Source organism: Carcharodon carcharias, chromosome 2 (assembly GCF_017639515.1).
Source record: "Carcharodon carcharias isolate sCarCar2 chromosome 2, sCarCar2.pri, whole genome shotgun sequence".
NCBI lineage: Eukaryota > Metazoa > Chordata > Chondrichthyes > Lamniformes > Lamnidae > Carcharodon > Carcharodon carcharias.
The window spans coordinates 142,947,933-142,967,348 of NC_054468.1; the positions used below are offsets into that span (position 1 = coordinate 142,947,933).

Here is a 19,416-nt window from a genome sequence, read left to right on the forward strand (position 1 = left end):
TTATAACAGAGTTTAAACTGAAACTTTGCAGTCGTGGCTGGCTGATTCTCTTTTCTCTTGAATTCAGTGGTGTTGAGTTGGAATCCTCCTTTAAGAACTCTCGGTTTGCAGCAATGAAGTCTTCTGGTGAGTTCTCAAACCATAAACAGGGCTCAGCTTTAGTGGCCAGGATTTTCCCGTAGGCGATTTGGGGGCAGGGCCCGCTCGCCAACAGGAAAATGACGCAGGATGATGTCGGGAGGAACCCCTGACGTCATCCCAGTCCTTTTAAATTTTCAGGAAGGCGGGCGGACAGCGAAATCAGCTGTCCACCCGCTGACCTGTCAATGGCCAATTGAGGCCATTGACAGGGTAATTAAAGTAATTAGAGGCCCTACCCGTCCAACCTTAAGGCCGGTGGGCAGACCAGGAGCCCCAGCGGGCTTCTGATAATACATGAAACCTCATCCACTGGCGGGATGAGGTTTCATGTTCACTTTTAAAAAGTTTAATAAATGTAATGCGATATTTATTAACATGTCCCATCTCGTGTGACATTGTCACATGACGGGGGCATGTTAATAATATTTTTATTTCTCTATTTTTTAACTTTAGTACACTGTCAGTAATCTCCCTGAGACAGCACTTTGTCTCAGGGAGCAGTGCGCTCTTTAGACAGCTGGGGATTCCCTCCCCTCCCTGCACAGGAAGTGCATAGTGCTTCCTGTCGGGCAGGCCGCTGGGCGGGCCTTAATTGGCCTGCCCACTCAAAATGGTAGTGGGCCCCGTTTCAGTGGTGGGGGTCGGCTGTCCACCCGCTGCCGAACCAGTGGGGCCCGCACGCCATCCGAGGGCAAAATTCTGCCCAATGAGACAGGTTTCAAAGAGAAGAGAAGTCCGGGGTGGGGGGGGGGGGTGGTGTGGAGGGGAGGGATGAGAAGGTAATGTCCTTGTGGCAGTCTCTGTTAGTTGAAATCCAGTATATTTTACACCTAACAGCTGGGTCACATGACCTCTCCCTGGTTTCAATCTGGGAAATTATCTTAGCTATTGTCTCTTAGAGCTCCATACACTCTGTCTGCATAAAGTAGCTTGTGCCTTTACAAATGCAACTTAGTAGCTGCTGTAGGCCAGTGTCCTTTGTTTAACACAAAGTGTTTTTTCAAAAAGTTCACTATATATATCTAGCAGATGACATTACAAATTAATATTCTATATAGCACGTCTTTGCAACACTGTCTTTGTCCCATATCTTTAGATCCATGGCAATCACCTTGTCAAAGTCATATGCCAATGTAAGGCTTACTCAGTGTCCTCAAATACTTTTTATGGATTTCACACTTCTCTCTAACCTCCTCCATTAGTTTCATATACTCTTCATCAACTTCCATCTTTTAGCTGGATTTTTAACCTCTATAAGTAGGGTGAAACAAATTGTCAATGTAACTTAAAGAAAATTTGCTTCCCCCCACCCCCCCACCCTCTGATTTTTATTACCTAATGCCATTAACTCTTGTCTGATGAGGAATATCAGGTTTTGTTAAGGTGATACAATACTGTCCTGACTGAGTAAACTGCAGATCAACTGCCTTCCTAAAGATAATTGCCTTATCATGCCCAATGTCAAGTTTTATTTTTATTTTATTTCAGTTATTTTACATGGAATTATAACTTTGCAGTGATCACCAATGTGTTGTCATCGCACCTAAAAGCAACCAATATGTATATATTCCTTCACCTTGCATCAATCCTCCCTATTTAGTGAATCGAGATAACATTTTAACTAATATTTCTGCTACAGTCAAAGTGCAAGCACAATCTAACACTGCATAATTAAAAAATTCTGTGAAGACAACAAGGAGATGCCGTCGTGATATTGTCACTGGACTAGTAGTAATCCAGAGACCCAGGATAATGCTCTGGGGACCTGGGTTTGAATCCCACCACAGCAGATGGTGGAATTTGAATTCAATAAAAATCTGGAATTAAAAGTCTAATGATGATCGTGAAGCCATAGTTGATTATTGTAAAAACCCATCTGGTTTATTAATGTCCTTTAGAGAAGAAAACCTGCTTTCTTTACCTGGTTTGGCCTACTCGTAACTCCAGACCCACAGCACTGTGGTTGACTTTTAACTGCCCTTTGGGGATGGGCAATAAATGCTAGCCTAGCCAGTGATGCCCATACTAGGATCATCTGCCTAATATTGCTGTTCCAATTCTGCAGTATTGGCCAGATGTGGACCAACTTGAAATCTGGCAAGGATTGAATCCTCTATCCTTTTTATTACTGCAGAAGGTCTCATTTGTTTCATAAAATGCTGAAGGAGATGACTGTTTCCCCAGGAATATTTTTAAGGCAGACATCTGATCTAACAAAGATCTTTGTTAGAACCAATCACCAGTTAGGATCTGTAGGCTGTCCATATAAGACACCTTAGCACAGTGCAGCAATTTACAAACTAGTGTTGACCCACCGATACCCAATTTGAATTTTGTCAATCTTTTATACAGTCTTTTAAAGTCCATGATATATTCTTGGATGGGATGACCATCTATTTTCCAAAACCTATCAAGGTCTCACCAGGCGTCATAAGTATTTAACAGATCATCTTACTTGTAAATCTCATCCAAGAACTCTAATTATCACTATCCAGTTCATAAAATACTTTACTTGTAAAAAGCGACATACCAAGGTCATAACTTTATTCCTCTTTGGTAGGGATGTAGCACGTATCCACTTCATTCTTTCACTATTCATAAGTATTAGATTCCAAGAACATCAGAGGGTAATCATTACACTGACAATTAATACTTGCCTTCTGCCATTTTCTGCAAAAGCTATTAGGATAGTAGTTTTCTGTCTGAAAATTTTTCATAGCTTCCAACATTCTTCTTTAGGCAAAGATTCTTTGTTATCATGTTCTAATCCAGAAAGCCAATTGCTGAAGGATATAACTAGAGCCAATGTTTACACACTTCCATAAGCATTTATTTACACAGTTACAGGTTACAAGCAAGCATGTCAGTGTCTATTTATGGGGATACAAGTGAATCCCTAGTTAATGCCAACCACCTGCCTACAATTAAGCGCAATTAATATACAGTTAACACATTGCACTGTGGAGTTAAGGAAAAAGGTCGTGGGAAAGATAGCAAGAATGCCAACCAAAGCACCATGGTGCAATAGGAAGTCCAAGGGAATGGGGAGGAACAGCAGAACAGAAAGGCTGCAGCAATAGGGAATTGGAAGGTAATCTCCAGATTACTACCTGAGCCATGTACTGAAAGACTCCTTTTGGGAAGGAAGGGTTTGTTTTCATGGAACACTGGCACCATTTTAGGACAGGAAAGTGCAGTACTGCTCACATAGGCTGAAAGTAAACTGGACTGGGACAAGGTCCTTGTAGAAAGGATAGTTAAGACTATAGAAAGAACTTTAAACCAATACAAAATCTGACCAATTTCCTGATTGTCCCTGATCTGCACTGGAGTGCTGCTTTGGGCTGCATTAGAGTGCTTAAGTTGGAGTTTGTGAAGGAGTTTGGTGAAGAGGGAAGGAGACAATCCTTTCATTTTCTATCTTCCCTCAGAAAGAAGAGTGGCGACTTTGGTAAGTACGACCTGGTGAGTATTTCTCCTGTCCTTAATATCCTCTAACTAGAGGAAGCAAGAGTAAAGGGAGTAATTTAAGGGTAAGTCATGGCAGAGCAGTTCAGATATATGGAATGCCTCTCCTGTGCATTGTGGGAAGTCAGGGATATTTCTAGTGTCCAGGACGACCACGTGTGCAGGAAATGTCTTCAGCTGCAGCTACTTGAAATCTGCGTTTTGGGGCTGAAGTCACAGTGGAGCATCTGCATGGATGAGATCTTCATGGATAGCACATACAGTGAGGTGGTCACACCGCAGATAAAGAATGCACACGCAGAAAGGGAATGGGTGACTGCCAGACAGAGTAAAAGGACTCGGCAGGTAGTGCAGCATTCCCCTGTGTCCATCTCCCTCCGCAACAGATTTTTCATTTTGGATATTGCTGGGGCAGATGGTTTCTCAGGAGATTGTAAGGGGAACAGATAGACCTTTCTGCTGCCACAGACGTGACTCCAAGATGGTATCTTGCTTCCCTAGTGCCAGGGTCAAGGATGTCACTGAGCAGCTGCAGGACATTCTGAAGGGGGAGGGAGAACAGCCAGGGTCATGGCCCATTTCAGTGCCAATGGCATAGGTAAAAAGAGGGATGAGGTCCTGAAAGCAGAATATAGGGAGCTAGGAAATAAATTAAACATCAGGACCTCAAAGGTACTAATCTTAGGATTACTCCCAGTGCCATATGCTAGCCAGGTCAGAAATAGGAGAATAGACCAAATGAATGCATGGCTGGACAGATAGTGTAGGAGGGAGGGATTTAGATTCCTGAGGCATTGGGACTGATTCTGGGAAAGATGGGACCTGTACAAGCTGGAAGGTTGCACCCCAGCAGGACCAGGTTCAATATCCTCACAGGGGCATATGTGGTATTGTTGGGGAGGGTTTAAACTAGATTGGCAGGGGGATGGAAACCTGAGTGAGGAGACATTAGAGAGGGTAACAAATATAGGAATGAAAGACAGAAAATTAGAAAGCAAAAGTGGAAGGCAGAGGAAATGAGGGCTAGCAGCAAATAAGGTCATAGTACAAAAAAAAGTGTAAAAACTTTAAAAAGACCACTCTAGAGGCACTGTATCTGAATGCACAGAGCATTCACAATAACGTAGGTGAATTAAAAGCGCAAGCTGATGTAAATGGGTTGACAATACGATTGTGATTACGGGGACATGGCTGCAGAGTGACCAAGGCTGGGAACTATATATCCAAAGGTACTTGATATTTAGGAAGGACAGGCAAAAAGGAAAAGGAAGTGGGGTGGAATTGTTAATTAAGGATGAAATCAGTGCAATAGTGAGAGAGGATATTGGCTCAGGAAATTTAGATTTAGAATATTCTGGGTGGAGCTCAGAAGCAACTAATGCAGAAAACATTAGTGGAAGCTGTCTGTAGGCCTCCTAACAGTAGTGGCAAGGTAGGGCATGGCACTGAACAGGAAATTAGAGATGCCTGTAACAAAGGTGCTATAGTAATCATGGGTGACTATAAGCTACATATAGACTGGGCAAACCAAATTAGCCAGAATACTGTGATGGATTATTTCCTGGAGTATGTATGAGATGGTTTTTTTATACCATTATGTCGAGGAACCAACTAGGGAACAGGCTATCCTAGATTTGGTATTGTGCAATGAGAAAGGTTTAATTAATAATCTTGCTGTGCAGGATTCTTTGGGGAACAGTGACCATAACATGATAGAATTCTTCATTAGCATAGAAAATGAAGTAGTCCGATCCAAAACAAGGGTCCTAAATCTAAACAAGGGAAACTACAAAGGTATGAGGCATGAGTTGATTAGGATAGATTGGGGAACTTCATTAAAAGGCACGATGGTGGATAGGCAATGCTAGTATTTAAGGAACAAATATATGCATTGCAACAGTTATATATTCCTTTCTGGCACTGAAACACAACAGGAAAAGTGGCACAACCATGGCTAACAAAAGAAATTAAGGATAGTATTAGATCCAAAGAGGAGTCACATGAAGTTGCTAGAAAAAGTAGCAAGCCTGAGAATTGGGAGTAGCTTAGAATTCAGTGAAGGAGGACCAAGAGATTGATTAAGAGGGGAAAAATAGGGTATGAGAGCAAATTAGCAAGGAACATAAAAGCGGACTGTAAAAGCTTCTATAAATATGTAAAAAAAAGATTAGTGAAGACAAATGAAGGTTCCTTACAGTCTGAAATGGAAGAATTTATAATAGAGAACAAGGAAATGGCAGAGCAATTAAACTGCTACTTTAGTTCTGTCTTCATGGAGGAAGACAAAAATAACTTCCCAGAAATGCTAGGGATTCAAGGGCCAATGAGAAGGAGGACTTGAGGGAAATTGGCAGAGATGACAGGCAGCTGCTACGCCAACGTGAGTTTGCTTCGGACCTCCCTGCTCACTGTAAATGGATGGGCACTGAGCTGGGATACTTGGTGCCCAGATCATCTCCCACACTGGGGCTGACCAGCTGTGGCCAATGCTGCTGTGAAGGCTTGTAGGTCCAAGCGCAACCCCAGAGGCCCTGATTGTTCTCCTGGAGGAGCCGCTCCATGAGAGTCGCCACTCTCTCCATGGAGGAAGCATGGTGCTCAGCCACAAGGCTCATTGCTTCGGTGGTGCTCTGCGTGGGCTCCTCCAGCATGAGCACCATGCCATGCATAGCCTCATGTAATCTCTGCCAGATCGTCCTGCATACCCTGCTGCACTTCCGGCGTTTGCTGCCTCACGGACGACTCCAGCAGCATATCATCAGCCACCGACTAAGCAAGTACCTGGTCCCCAGCAGTCCTCCGGCTGCCGGCGCCCTCGGAACTCTCTGTCTCTGCCCACACCTCAGATGAGTGTGAAGTTCCCTCATCGCTGTGCCCTGGGACACTAGCCGAAGATTTAATTCCCATCAAGGTGCTAATATCTGCTCTAGTGCCTGCCTGGCTGAGATGGTGTGATGCTGGAGAGTGCATTTCCTCGGGCAAGACTTCTGCCTCCGGGGTACTTGATCCCAGGGGTGAGAGGTGGGCCCTCTGTCTCCTCCTCCCGGCCCTACTCTGGTGATGCTGAAAGGAAGAGAAAGGACATTTGATCAGCGACAGTGCAGACAATGTCAACTTGCATGCTGCTCTCCCAGATCATTATGTGCTCATCCTGTAATGATGCTAAGTTCAAACACTGAGCATTCGGCAGTGCCACGGTTTCTGTGACACACATGGTGACCTCCCTGCTCGCCAAACATACCTCCCCGTGGCACCGCCCCCAACTTCACCACCACCAGTGTACCTAGGAGCATGGCGCCTCTCAAGGTCCGTGGCCTGCTGTTCGAAGGCCGTAAGGATGGCCAACTGGGCCTGCCCTCTGCCAGTCCGCATTCGTTCCAACGTATTGTGCACAGTCTTCTCCTGAAAAGGAGAGAGGAGCATTGATTAGTCAAGCCTGCACCTGAATTCCCATCGCATCCCTGCCAACTCAGTCAGAGTGGGACATTGCAGGACTCCAGTTCTTTGTCACCCTGCAGCTGCCACACACTGACCCAAACAAGCCAGGGCTGACCACCCCCCCCACTACTTACAGGCAAAAAGTTGCCTCCTTCACATGTGGTACCACAAGATGCCACTTTTAAGCAAGGAAGCACAAGCATGTGGAGCACAAACACCAAAAGACGGATTGGAAGCTCCCCTCCTAGCATTTTATCACCCTGACTTCGACATGCTTCACAGCCTCAGCACTCTGTCTAGGTGCAGACCCTTGACTTTTGACCCCATTCTATACTCTGGATGTCAGTGTCACACATGCTGTGGATGCAGAACACATCCTGGGTCAACCCTCTCGGGGTGAACTAGGCATGGGCAATGTCTACTTTCACACCCAGCGAGGGATACATTCCGTGAGGGATTCAGTGACGTTACTGTACTCAAAGTTTGTGGAGTGTTGGGGGATGTGGGGTTGGGGGGAAAAGATGACGGCTGCATTAAGTGACTTGAGGCAACATGGTACTCACCCTTCCCGAGTGCAGGAGATTGTTGACTCTTTTGCGGCACTGGAGCCATGTGCGCCGCACCACATCATGGAGCTAACACTCTTGGCCACCTCCTCCCACATATGTTTGGTCAGGTGGGGGGCCTCCCGTCCCTCGGAAGAAGGACCTCCCGCTGTGCTGCCACCTACTCCAGGAGGGCAGCTAGGCACTCGTCTGAAAAATGAGGGGCACACTGCCCCACTGGCTGACTCTCTGGCCTTGCCTGGCCTGGGCTGCCCTGATTGCCTATCCTCCGGACTTGTGGCACCTACATTGTCCCCCTGCAGACCACTTCGCCCAGCTACTGCGACCAGCCTTTCCAAGGCTGCCAGGCCTTCCTTTATACAGGCTCCTGGGTCGCCGTTGGATGGGAGTCATGAAGGATGCTGGGCGGGTCTTAATTGGCCCTCCCACGTAAAATGGCAGCACGGACCCGATTGTGGGTGGTGATCGGGTCCACGCCTGCTCACTCCTGTTCCCACTCAGCCTGCCCAACATGGGGAAAATTCTCCCCATGAGCCAGAATTTAATGCATTCTCCTGTGGTGAGTTTGGTGGCAGGGAGGGCATTTAATTAGGTAGGAGAGTGGCGGGTGGGGACCTGAGGATGGCCTTCCCACCCCACTGCCAATTGAGGCCCTGAAATGGACAAATAACGTCCAACTAAAGGCCTCATCCCACCGCCACTGGTATTAACCCAGCAGCAGGCAAGAGGCTCGTCATGTGTTGGAGCACAAGAAGCAAACCTCTACAGGGTAGCATATGGGCTGCCATGGAGAGCCCCTTTCAAAGGTCCTCAGTGCCTGATTGAGGGACCTGGCATCAGGAAGTTGGGGGTGGGGGAGGTGGGGGGGTGCTGCTGAGAGCTAACACCCTGCCCTTGCTACTGACCACCTTCCACTCTCTACCGCACAACCACCCTCCTGCCTTGACTGGTGTCATACCAGCAGCTGCCACTGCCTCTACAGTTCAATAGAGCTGCCAGCCTCTGATTGGCCAGCAGCTCTTGCCGGGCAAGACTTCTGCCTCCGGGGTACTTGATCCCAGGATGGCCCGCTGCTCTCCTGTTGAGTGCCACGGTGAACCTTCAGAAAAGAGGCGACATGGGGCTCTCACCAGCTCTCCAGTTGGCAGACGAGGCTCCGTCGCCTCTATTAAGTACATCCCATGGTAATTGTAATGTGGAATTCTCTTCTCCATAGTGCTGTGCTTGCTGGTTCATTTGAAATTTTCCAGACTGAGACTGACAGATTTGTTTAGATAAGGGTGTTAAGGAAAATGGTTCAAAAGCAGTCAAATAGAGTAGAGTTGAAAATTTGACCCCATTAAGGGCAGAACAGGATCCAGGGATTGAATGACCTGCTCCTGTTCTTATGAACTTGCATTTCCACTCACCAATTCCAGTTGCCATGATGGAGCATGATGGGTGTTTTTTTCCCTGTGTATTTCTACACTTGCCATTGTTATCATATGGCTCATTGGTTAGGTACATAGTGCATACTGGATAAATAAGCATGGAGATGGTATGGAAGAGGCAGAGAACATAGGTAAGACCTTTTCAACTAACCCTTCAAAAGGTTCCCAAATCTAGACTCCTCTGAGGGGCTGCAAGCCATGAGACATGGAGATGATGTTGCAACTCCATGATAAATGCTGGGGCTAGGACATGCCTACCCCCTGCAAGGAACCTGCCAGGCTGGGAGTGCAGAATGCAGGCTCGCTACCTGCACACTTATCCCAGAAAGATGGCTATCACTGGGAATGGGTGCAGGAGTCCCGGAATTAGGTCTTGCCTGCCATTTTTTAATGACTCTGGAGTTGGCCTGCCTCCCTGAAAATCTGGCCTCTGGACCCAAACTTGGCTGTATACCCCAGATGGATTTTTAGTGAAAAGGTAAGGTATTAAACCTGGTCCTGTTGCACATGTTTGTCAGGATACCTAAAACCCAGTTATTTCAAATATCATGTAGATAATTTTGAGTTTGCCTCATGGGTAGTGCATTCTGAAGCTAATTGCTTGGAGCAATTTGTGAATATAGAGCTTTCATTTTTGAATAAAACTACTGTACAGAATTTAGCCACACACTCAGAGAATTGTTATTTGAACTTTCTATAACTTGCTGTGGTCTTATCGGAAGGAAGCAAAATGTTGTTTCGCCATTAAACTGTCTGACGTGCCCATTACCTCTTTCAAGCTTTTCTGTGAATGTGCACCCCAGTTGGCAGAATGTCACATATTAATTCAAGGATGGCATTTAATAGAACTTTCCTGATTAAATCTCCATTTTTGAATTTTCATAGAACATAATTTATTTGGTTGGTCTTTTTCAAGTTGTCTGGAGAAAGCAGATATGACAGCCTGAATAGTTTTTTGTGGATTTGTGCTTTATTTCACATTTAAATATACAAATCTGCTGATGTTACTTTAGGTAGTGTTTGAATGTAATTAAATTGCATTATGTAACTTATAATTGCATTATGTGATTTATCTTACCTCCTGTTTTGTTACTGTTTTGCAGAGCAGCCTGAACAGTGATCGAGGCCTTGGCCTGGCCTCATTAAGTGTCATCTATGCAGCTCTTATCCTCTCTTCAATGTTCCTTCCACCGATCATGATAAAATATTTTGGTTGTAAATGGACCATTGTTATCTCCATGTGCTGCTACGTTACATTTACAATTGGCAATTTTTATCCAAGCTGGTAATAATATAAGATCTTTACTTTAATTATTAGTATTTTGATTGGTTCTTCCACCTAAGCCCCCAATCTCCCCCCTCCCCCAATCAAGCCTACTCCACCCATAAAAGGCCCCAAAGTTGACAATTGGACTTTGCATGCTGGGAGTCAGGGATTGGAAAGCCGGCACCACCACCGCGCTCCCCCCCCCCCACCCCCCCACCCCCCCAACGCCAAACCACAAAATCAAATCCCCACCCTGCCCACATTCCTTGGAATTGCGAGTCAGACCTACCTGGTCCAGTGGCCTGATGTGGAATGCATCCTGCCCAACTGAGAACTAATCCAGTCAATCAGGCTGACTCCCAGGCAGCTAACCTGTCAGGGCTAAAATACAAAGGCTGTGAAGTTAAAACAGCAAGGAAGACCAAACTCCTGTGTTTCCTGTCTGAAACTCCTTCCTCCCCAGCCTACATAAGCTATTCCTGTTGATAGCTAGACTTATGTGTCTGGATATCAGGTCGAATGAGATTGATGACACAGGAACGAGCCTTAATTGTTTGGATGCATGTAGTGGTGAATGTGACAAAGATCCCTTGTGTCAGATCCCAGTTCAGTTTTATACTATTTTATAGTGTCATTAATTATTTTCACTAAAATGGGCAGATGTGCTTAAATGGTAATAAAATATTCAGTCACCATCTTGTATGTATAAAATGCCAAATAGGATTAAACCATGCTCTGGTAAAGACATGTATTCATTTAAAGAGCCTGACACATACTTTGTAAAGATTTACAAAAATCCTTTTGAATAATTTTAGCTTGTTTTATGTTGATTGCTGTGCTTTTTTACACTGTACCTTTCACCCTCTCCTCTTCCCAATGCAGAAATAGGACAATAGGGACAGGAGTTTCACCATTAAGGTAGGAAAAAGGAGCTGGGTCAATTTCTATGTCAGAAATCTGCCTTCAGTGAGCAACTGACTGAAATTCAGATTTTTGAGCTGGTGAGCTCTTAATTGAAATGGATTCTTGACCATTTAAAGTTAGCGGAAGCAGGTTAGCTGAAGAGGGAGGCTCATTCAGGCACCCCACAACAGTCATAACTGAGGCAGCTGGTTGTTCTGAAGGAGAGAGTTTATGCCAAACCCTCCCACTGCACCACAGGGAAGCAATATGTCATAGGGGAGCCAGAGGCTCCCATGAGGGAGAGGAGGGATGCCCTCTTCTCAAAGAGTGCCAGCAGGGGCACCTCCCTGTTCAGTGTTATCTCCCTCTGCCTCCAGTTCTTCCTCCATTCTTATCTCTGGTTCCTGCCCCTCCTCCGATGAGCTGCCCTTCTAGAGCTTCACCGTCCTCAAGGTCCACACCTCCCTGGAGGGTCATGATATGGAAAGTGCAGCACACTACCACAGTGACTGAGATCCTTGAAGCAGGGTATTGGATGGCACCACCCGTCCATTCCAGACACTGGACTCAGTGCCCTCTGACCCTGTGACGCACCATCAATTGTGAATCTGACGTGTTGTCCAACTTTGGTGAAGAAGACGTTTATCACCTGGGTGATGCACTGGTACGTAGTGAGATGCCACAGACGAGGGCACACATGTCATCTGAGACTGCCTAGAGGGTCGCACTCTCCTTCGACACTGGTTCTCGTCATCTACAAGTATCTTCACCTCTGCCTGTAGTTCTGTGCTCAGGGTAGTGTCTCCTTCTCCTCATGCCCTTCATCTCTCCCCTCAGGCCTTCTGATGCCCAGGGCTCTACCCTTATTGTGCAGGCTGATACTCCTCATCTCCAATGGTCTCAATTTCAGAAAGTGCAGTACCCATTTCCAGCTGCAGCCTTCATGGTGCTCAGGTGGAGCGCAAACAGCCTTGCCGACTGCTCCGTGCTCACATGATCTCAGGAGGGTGACGACACCCCTGATCCAGCAAAGTTCTTAATGCTAACTCCTTCATTGAGCTGTGATGGCTGCTGTAACTTTTACTTCAAAAGGGTAATTCCTTTCACCTATGTAAAATAAAAGCAAAATACTGCAGATGCTGGAGAACTGAAATAAAACAAGAAGTGCTGGAAAAACTCTGCAGAAATGTCAGCATCTCTGGAAAGGTAAATGGAGTTAATGTTTCAAGTCCAATCTGACCATTCAGAACTTCTTCAGAATTATTATCCCTTTCACTCATTACACTTACCTTTAGAAACATTTCTGGCCTCCATGACTCAACACTGACGTCCATGCCTGCCTTCAGCTGGCCTAAGGCACACAGTTGCTGAATGCCAGCCACCCCAGAAAAGTCTAAATCCTTAATGGAAACACGCTTTAAACAAACTCTTAATAATGTTCATTGACCTGATTAACACTCCCCCCACCCTCACAAAGATAGAAATGGAGGTAACACTGGCATGCATTATGTCAGTGACATTTTTCCTAGCTGCCTGCTTTCCTTCCAATTTGATTTGGGCCCTGAGAATCCAGCCCTAGTTTCCCATTAGGAATTCCCTTGTATCTTTGTTCTCAGGGGAATAAGGGAAGAAATTGATACCAACAGGTCAGGCAGCAATGGAGACACATTTCACACATCTGCCACTACACCCAAACGAGCCGGTCAAAAATACATTGTTTGTTGGAACAAGTTGTTTCATCTGTTTTCCCTTGAATTCATGGCAACAGTATAATAAGGCAATACAATTTTACAAAGTGGTAGGAATCCCCAAGATTCAAGGAGTAGTGGATTGCAGCCGTGTGTCCCTTGCATCTCTTGATCAATGCCACCATCTGCATCAACAAGAAGGGAGTCAACTCTCTTTAGAGGAAAAATTTTAAACATGGTTGAATATGTCGATTTAGGTGTGGGTGGGAATGAAATCCCAGGAATATGCAAGCACATCACAAATCCAGCTCCAACCCTCCAACTTCCAGATTTAATTTCAGTGTATTAGCAGGAGAGGTATGTTGTCAATTTAAATATGAGTTAATGTAGGGCTTTAGAGTTTAACTTTGGATGCACAGGTTTTTCAGGCTTCTGAAATTCACCAGAGAAAGCAAAGTGAAAAGAAAGTAGCAATTGAGATGCTGAAGCCATGATTAGTCCTTAGTTCTGTTGAAGAGTCATACAGACTCGAAACGTTAACTGTGTTCCTCTCCGCAGATGCTATCAGACCTGCTGAGTTTTTCCAGATATTTTTGTTTTTGATTAGCAAGTATACCAATTAATTATTGACTACTCATTGTTGCTTTCTTACTTGCTTGTGTGAAAGGGTTTGTTTACAGTACTTATACTAAGAGGTTACTTTATACACTTTGGAGGTTACTTTACACACTTTGATGGTGCCATGTATATTTTGGCAGTTCAGTAATCTGTTCTGCACTTGTGACCTGATCTGTCATGTCAGGTGGCTCTTATACTGTATCACTTTGGACCTCAGATGAGGACCAAGGTAACCACCAGAGCATCAAGAGCAGCAAGGCCTGCAACAGCAGAAGCTTGTTGCTCAGAGACCTGCAGTCCAGAAGAGAGGGGATCATCAAGATCAGTGCTAGAACAGAGTAGTGGGAGCTGCTGGAACTGCAAGGAGGCCCACGAAGAAATTTAAGGAACACCGAACAAGGTTGGTCTGGGGTTTCTTGGGCAAGGCAGGATCAGGCACTCTAGGGAGGGGGGTAGGTTTTGGAGGACAGGTGGCAAGGCACAAAGAGGGGTGGGGGTATGATCTTAGGGGGGCAGATACCCCTGATGGACACAGGGCACCCACCCCTCCCCACCAAAAGAGGTACCCCACTTCCTGCCCTTTTGCCAGCTTTGGTGAAAGAAACACCCTTCCCACTTTTGCCCATTCGCTACTCAGCAAATTATGACAGTGGAGGCAGATTGAGGCCCTCAATTGCAACTTAATGGGGGCAGTTAAGGGCCTCAATAGGCCTAAGGGTGGGCAGCCTATTGGATGCCTTGCCCTTCCACTGTATTATAGGGACTGAGTCAGGGATGGGTGGGAATACAGTGGACTACCCACCTGGAGTGCTGCTTTGGGCTGCATTAGAGTGCTTCAATTTGAGTTTGGTCAGAGAGGGACTTTTAATGGTCAATTTCTATCTTAAGTCTAATCTTTCTTTAATTTAGCAACTAACTAACAGTTGCTCTTTGGGTTGGGAGAAAGTGAGGTTTCATCTAACTTTAAAACAGGGGTTATACAGGCTCTGCTTGCAGCTGGAGCTAGTGAGTTAGTTAACTGGGTTAAACAGGTTTTCAGAAGCTCGATTCAGACGGCATAAAAGCAAGCCATCTACAGTGCTGCTTTGGTCTGCATTGGAGTGCTTCATTTAGAGTTTGGTGAGAAGGGGAAGGAGGTGATCCTTTCATTTTCTTCCTTTCCTCAGTAAGAAAAGCAGCAGTCTTGGTAAGTAGGACCTGGTAAGTATTTCTTCTGTCCTTAATATTCTCTAAACTAGAGAAAGTAAAAGTAAAGGGAGTAGTTTAAGTGTAAGTCATGGGCAGCTCAGCTAAATGGAATGCTCCTCCTGTGTGATGTGGGAAGTCAGGGACTTTTCCAGTGTCCAGGGTGACCACATGTGCAGGAAGTGTCTTCAGCTGCAACTAGTCGAAATCTGTGTTTCGGAGCTGGAGTTGTGCCTGGAGTCAATGTAGAGCATCTGCAAGGATGAGATCATCGTGGATAGCATGTACAGTGAGGTGGTCACACCACAGATAAAGAATATGCAGGCATAAAGGGAAAGGGAATAGAACTAGTTCTGTTGAAGGGTCATGAGGACTCGAAACGTCAACTCTTTTCTTCTCTACCGATGCTGCCAGACCTGCTGAGTTTTTCCAGGTAATTCTGTTTTTGTTTGAGAGTAAAACATTAGGCAGGTGGTGCAGGAGACCTGTGTGTCTATCTCCTTCTCCAACAGATTTTCCATTTTGGATACTGCTGGGGGAGATGGTTTCTCAGGGAGATGCAGTAAGCCAAGTCCGTGACATTGCGGGTGGTTCAGCTGGCCGGGGTGGGGGGTAGGGAGAAAGAGTGGGAAAGCAATAGTGATAAGGGATTCTATCATAAGGGGAATGATAAATGTTTCTGCGGCTACAGACGTGACACCAGGTTGGTATGTTGCCTCCCTGGTGCCAAGGTTGAGGATGTCATTGAGCAGCTGCAGGACATTCTGAAGGGGGAGAGTGAACAGCCAGAGGTTGTGGTCCATAAAGGTACCAACAACATAGGTAAAAAGAAGGATGAGGTGCTGAAAGCAGAATATAGGGAGCCAGGAAATAAATTAAAAAGTAGGACCTCAAAGATAGTAATCACAGGCTTACTCCCAGTGCCACGTACCAACGAGATCAGAAATAGGAGAATAGACCAGATGAATGTGTGGCTGGAGAGATAGTGTAGGAGGGAGGGATTTAGATTCCTGAGGCATTGGGACCAATTCTGGGGAGGGTGGGACCTGTACAAGCTGGACGGTTTGCACCCCAGCAGGATTGGGACCAATATCCCCACAAGGGCATTCGCTAATACTGTGGGAGAGAGTTTAAACTAGATTGGCAGGGGGTTGGGGACCTAAGCAGACAGACACAAGAGAGGGAAACAAAGATAGGAGTGAAAGACAGAAAAGTAGAAAGCAAAAGTGGAAGGCAGAGGAAACAAGGGCTAACAGCAAATAGGGCCATAGTACAAAAAAAGATGTGTAAAGATGTTATAAAGACAAGTCTAAAGGCACTGTATGTGAAGCATACCACGGAGCATTCACAATAAGGTAGACGAATTAACAGTTCAATAGATGTAAATTGATACGATATGATTACGATTATGGAGACATGGCTATAGGGTGACCAAGGCTGGGAACTGAATATCTAAGGGTACTCAATATTTAGGAAGGACAGGCAAAAAGGCAAATGAGGTGGTGTGGTGTTATTAATTAGGGATGAAATCAGTGCGATGGTGAGAGGGAATATTGGATCATGAAATTTAGATTTAGAATCAATCTGGGTGGAGCTAAGAAACAAAAAAGGGCAGAAAACATTAGTGGAAGTTGTCTATAGGTCTCCAAACTGAAGTGATAAGGTAGGAGATGGCATTAAACAGGGAATTAGAAATGTATGTAACAAGAGTGCTACAGTAATTATGGGTGACTTTAATCTACATGTAGACTGGGCAAACTAAATCAGCAATAATACTGTGGTGAATGAATTCCTGAAGTGTGTACAAGATGTTTTTTTAGACCAACATGTTGAGGAACTGACTAAGGAACAGGCTATCCTAGATTTGGTATTGTGCAATGAGAAGGGTTTAATTAATAATCTTGTTGTGTGGGGTCCTTTCGGAAACGGTGACCATAACATGACAACACATAACATAACAATCTTCATTAGGAAGGAAACTACAAAGGTACGAGGCATGGGTTGGCTAAGATAGATTAGGTAACTTCATTAAAAGGCATGGTGGTGGATAGACAATGGCTTATGTTTAAGGAATGAATGTATGCATTGCAACAGTTATACATGCCTTTCTGGCACTAAAACACAACAACAAAAGTGGTCCAACCATGGCTAACAAAAGAAATTAAGGATGGTATGAGATCCAAAGAGGAGTCATATAAAGTTGCTAGAAAAAGTAGCAAGCCTGAGGTTTGGGAGCAGTTTAGAATTCAGCAAAGGAGGACCAAGAGATTAATTAAATGGGGAAAAATAAGGTATGAGAGTACATTTGCAAGGAACATAAAAGTGGACTGTAAAAGCTTCTATAAGTATGTAAAAAGAAAAAGATTAATGAAGACAAATGTAGGTCCCTTACAGTCTGAAATGGGAGAATTTATAATAGAGAAAGAGGAAATGGCAGAGCAATTAAATAGCTACTTTAGTTCTGCCTTCATGGAGGAAGACACAAATAACTTCCCTGAAATGCTAGGGAACCAAGGGTCTAGTGAGAAGGAGGAATTGAAGGAAATTAATATTACTAAAAAAAAGTACTGGAGAAATTAATGGAACTGAAAGCTGATAAATCCTTGGAGCCCAATAATCTACATCCCAGGGTGGCCATGGAAATAATGGATGCGTAGTTGTCATCTTCCAAAATTCTGTAGATTCTACAACAGTCCTGGCAGGTTGGAGGGTGGCAAATGTAACCCCACTATTTAAAAAAAGGAGGGAGGGAGAACACTGTGAATTATGGACTGGTTAGCCTAACCTCAGTAGTAGGGAAAATGCTAAAGTCTATTATAAATGATGTGATAACAGGACACTTAGAGAATATCAACGGGATTAGACAATGTCAACATGGATTTATGAAAGGGAAATCATCTTTGACAAACCTACTTGAGTTCTTTGAGGATGTAACTAGCAGAATAGATAAGGGAGAACCAGGGGATGTGGTGTATTTGGATTTTCAGAAAGTTTTTGATAAAGTCCCACATAAGAAGTATATGTGTAAAATTAAAGCACAAGGGATTGGGGGGTAATATATTGGCATGGATTGAGAATTGGTTAGCAGACAGGAAACAGAGAGTAGGAATAAATGGGTTTTTTTGGAGTGGCAGGCAGTGACTAGTGGGGTACTGCAGGGATCAGTGCTTGGGCCCCAGTTATTCACAATATGTATCAATGATTTGGATGAGGTAACCAGATGTTTGCTGATGACGTGGAACTTGATGGGAATGTGAACGATGAGAAGGGTATTAAGAGGCTTCAAGGCAATTTTTGACAGGTTGAGTGAGTGGGTAATACATGGAAGATGCAGTATAATGTGGATAACTGTGAAATTATTCACTTTGGTAGGAAAAACAGATGGGAGAGTATTATTTAAATGGTGATAGATTGGGAAATGTTGATGTACAAAGGGACCTGGGTGTCCTTGTACACCAGTCAGTGAAAGCAATCATGCAAGTGCAGCAAGCAGTTAAGAAGACAAATGGTAAGTTGGCCTTCATTGCGAGAGGACTTGAGTACAGGGCCTTGGAGAGACCACACCTGGAGCATTGTGTGCAGTTTTGGTCCTTACCTAAGAAAGGATATAATTGCCATAGAAGGAGTGCAGCAAAGGCTCACCAGACTAATTCCTGGGATGGCAGGATTATCGTATGAGGAAAGGTTGGGATGACTAGGCCTGTATTAACTGGAGTTTAGAAGAATGAGAGGAGACTTCATTGAAGCATATGAAATTTTGACAGGGCTGGACAGACTGGATGCAGAGATGTTATTTCCCCTGGCCGGGGATCTAGAATAAGGCATCACAGTCTCAGGATACTTTTAGAACTGAGATGAGGAGAAACTTCTTCACTCAAAGGGTGGTGAACATATGGAATTCTCTAACACAGAAGGCTGTGGAGGCCAAGTCGCTGAATATATTTAAGAAGGAAATAGATAGATTTCTGAATTCTAAAGGTGTCAATGGGTATGGGAAGAGTGCATGAGTATGGCGTTGAGATAGAGGATCAGACATGGTCATATTGAATGGTGGAGCAGGTTTCAAGGGCTGAATGACCTACTCCTGCTCCTATTTTCTATGTTTCTATGTGCCCTCCCATTGGAAACGTGTCTTCTGGGGCAGGGCTGTAAAATTCCCCCAGCATTTCCTGTGACAGCGAAGGTGACTATGGCTCTTAACTTTTATATATTTGGGTCCAGGCTTATGCTGGAACTCTAAGCAACATCTCAGTTTTTATATACATTACTGCAATGACTGAATGAGTTATTGAGTGATAATGAATGAATGCGTTACGGACTGAATAATGTAATGAATGACTGAATATCTATGAATACCTGGCTGACTGAACAACTATGAGCAAACACAGGAAGACTGCTTGAGCTCATTTCCTTTTTCTGGGGGAACAAGCACAAGAGTTTGCATGGATTGAAATTTTCCTGATGATCCAGGCTATCGTTGATTGCATGTATGTTTCTTTGTGTAAGCCTCATCTGAATTCTGCTATTTTCATGGACTGAAAGATTTCACTCCCTCAATGTGTGTGATTATGGGCAGCATTTCATGCAGTAAATTCTGGCTGCGATCACAATTTCTTCATTCTGTGGCAGTCATCTGTGACACCTGTAATTGACCCACCAGGGCATATCAAAGGATGGCTACTGGGTGCATAAAGTTATCAATATATAGCACG

At 44.6% G+C, this 19,416-nt stretch overlaps 1 protein-coding gene across 1 annotated transcript in view; it reads left to right on the forward strand.

Moving 5' to 3' along the window:
• The window catches only part of unc93a (unc-93 homolog A), a 115,561-nt gene that overhangs the window by 24,039 nt on the left and 72,106 nt on the right, over positions 1–19,416 (forward strand). The window contains exon 2 of the mRNA XM_041209021.1: positions 10,147–10,328. Coding sequence (XP_041064955.1) covers positions 10,147–10,328 — 182 coding nt within the window. The remainder of the gene's footprint in view (positions 1–10,146; positions 10,329–19,416) is intronic.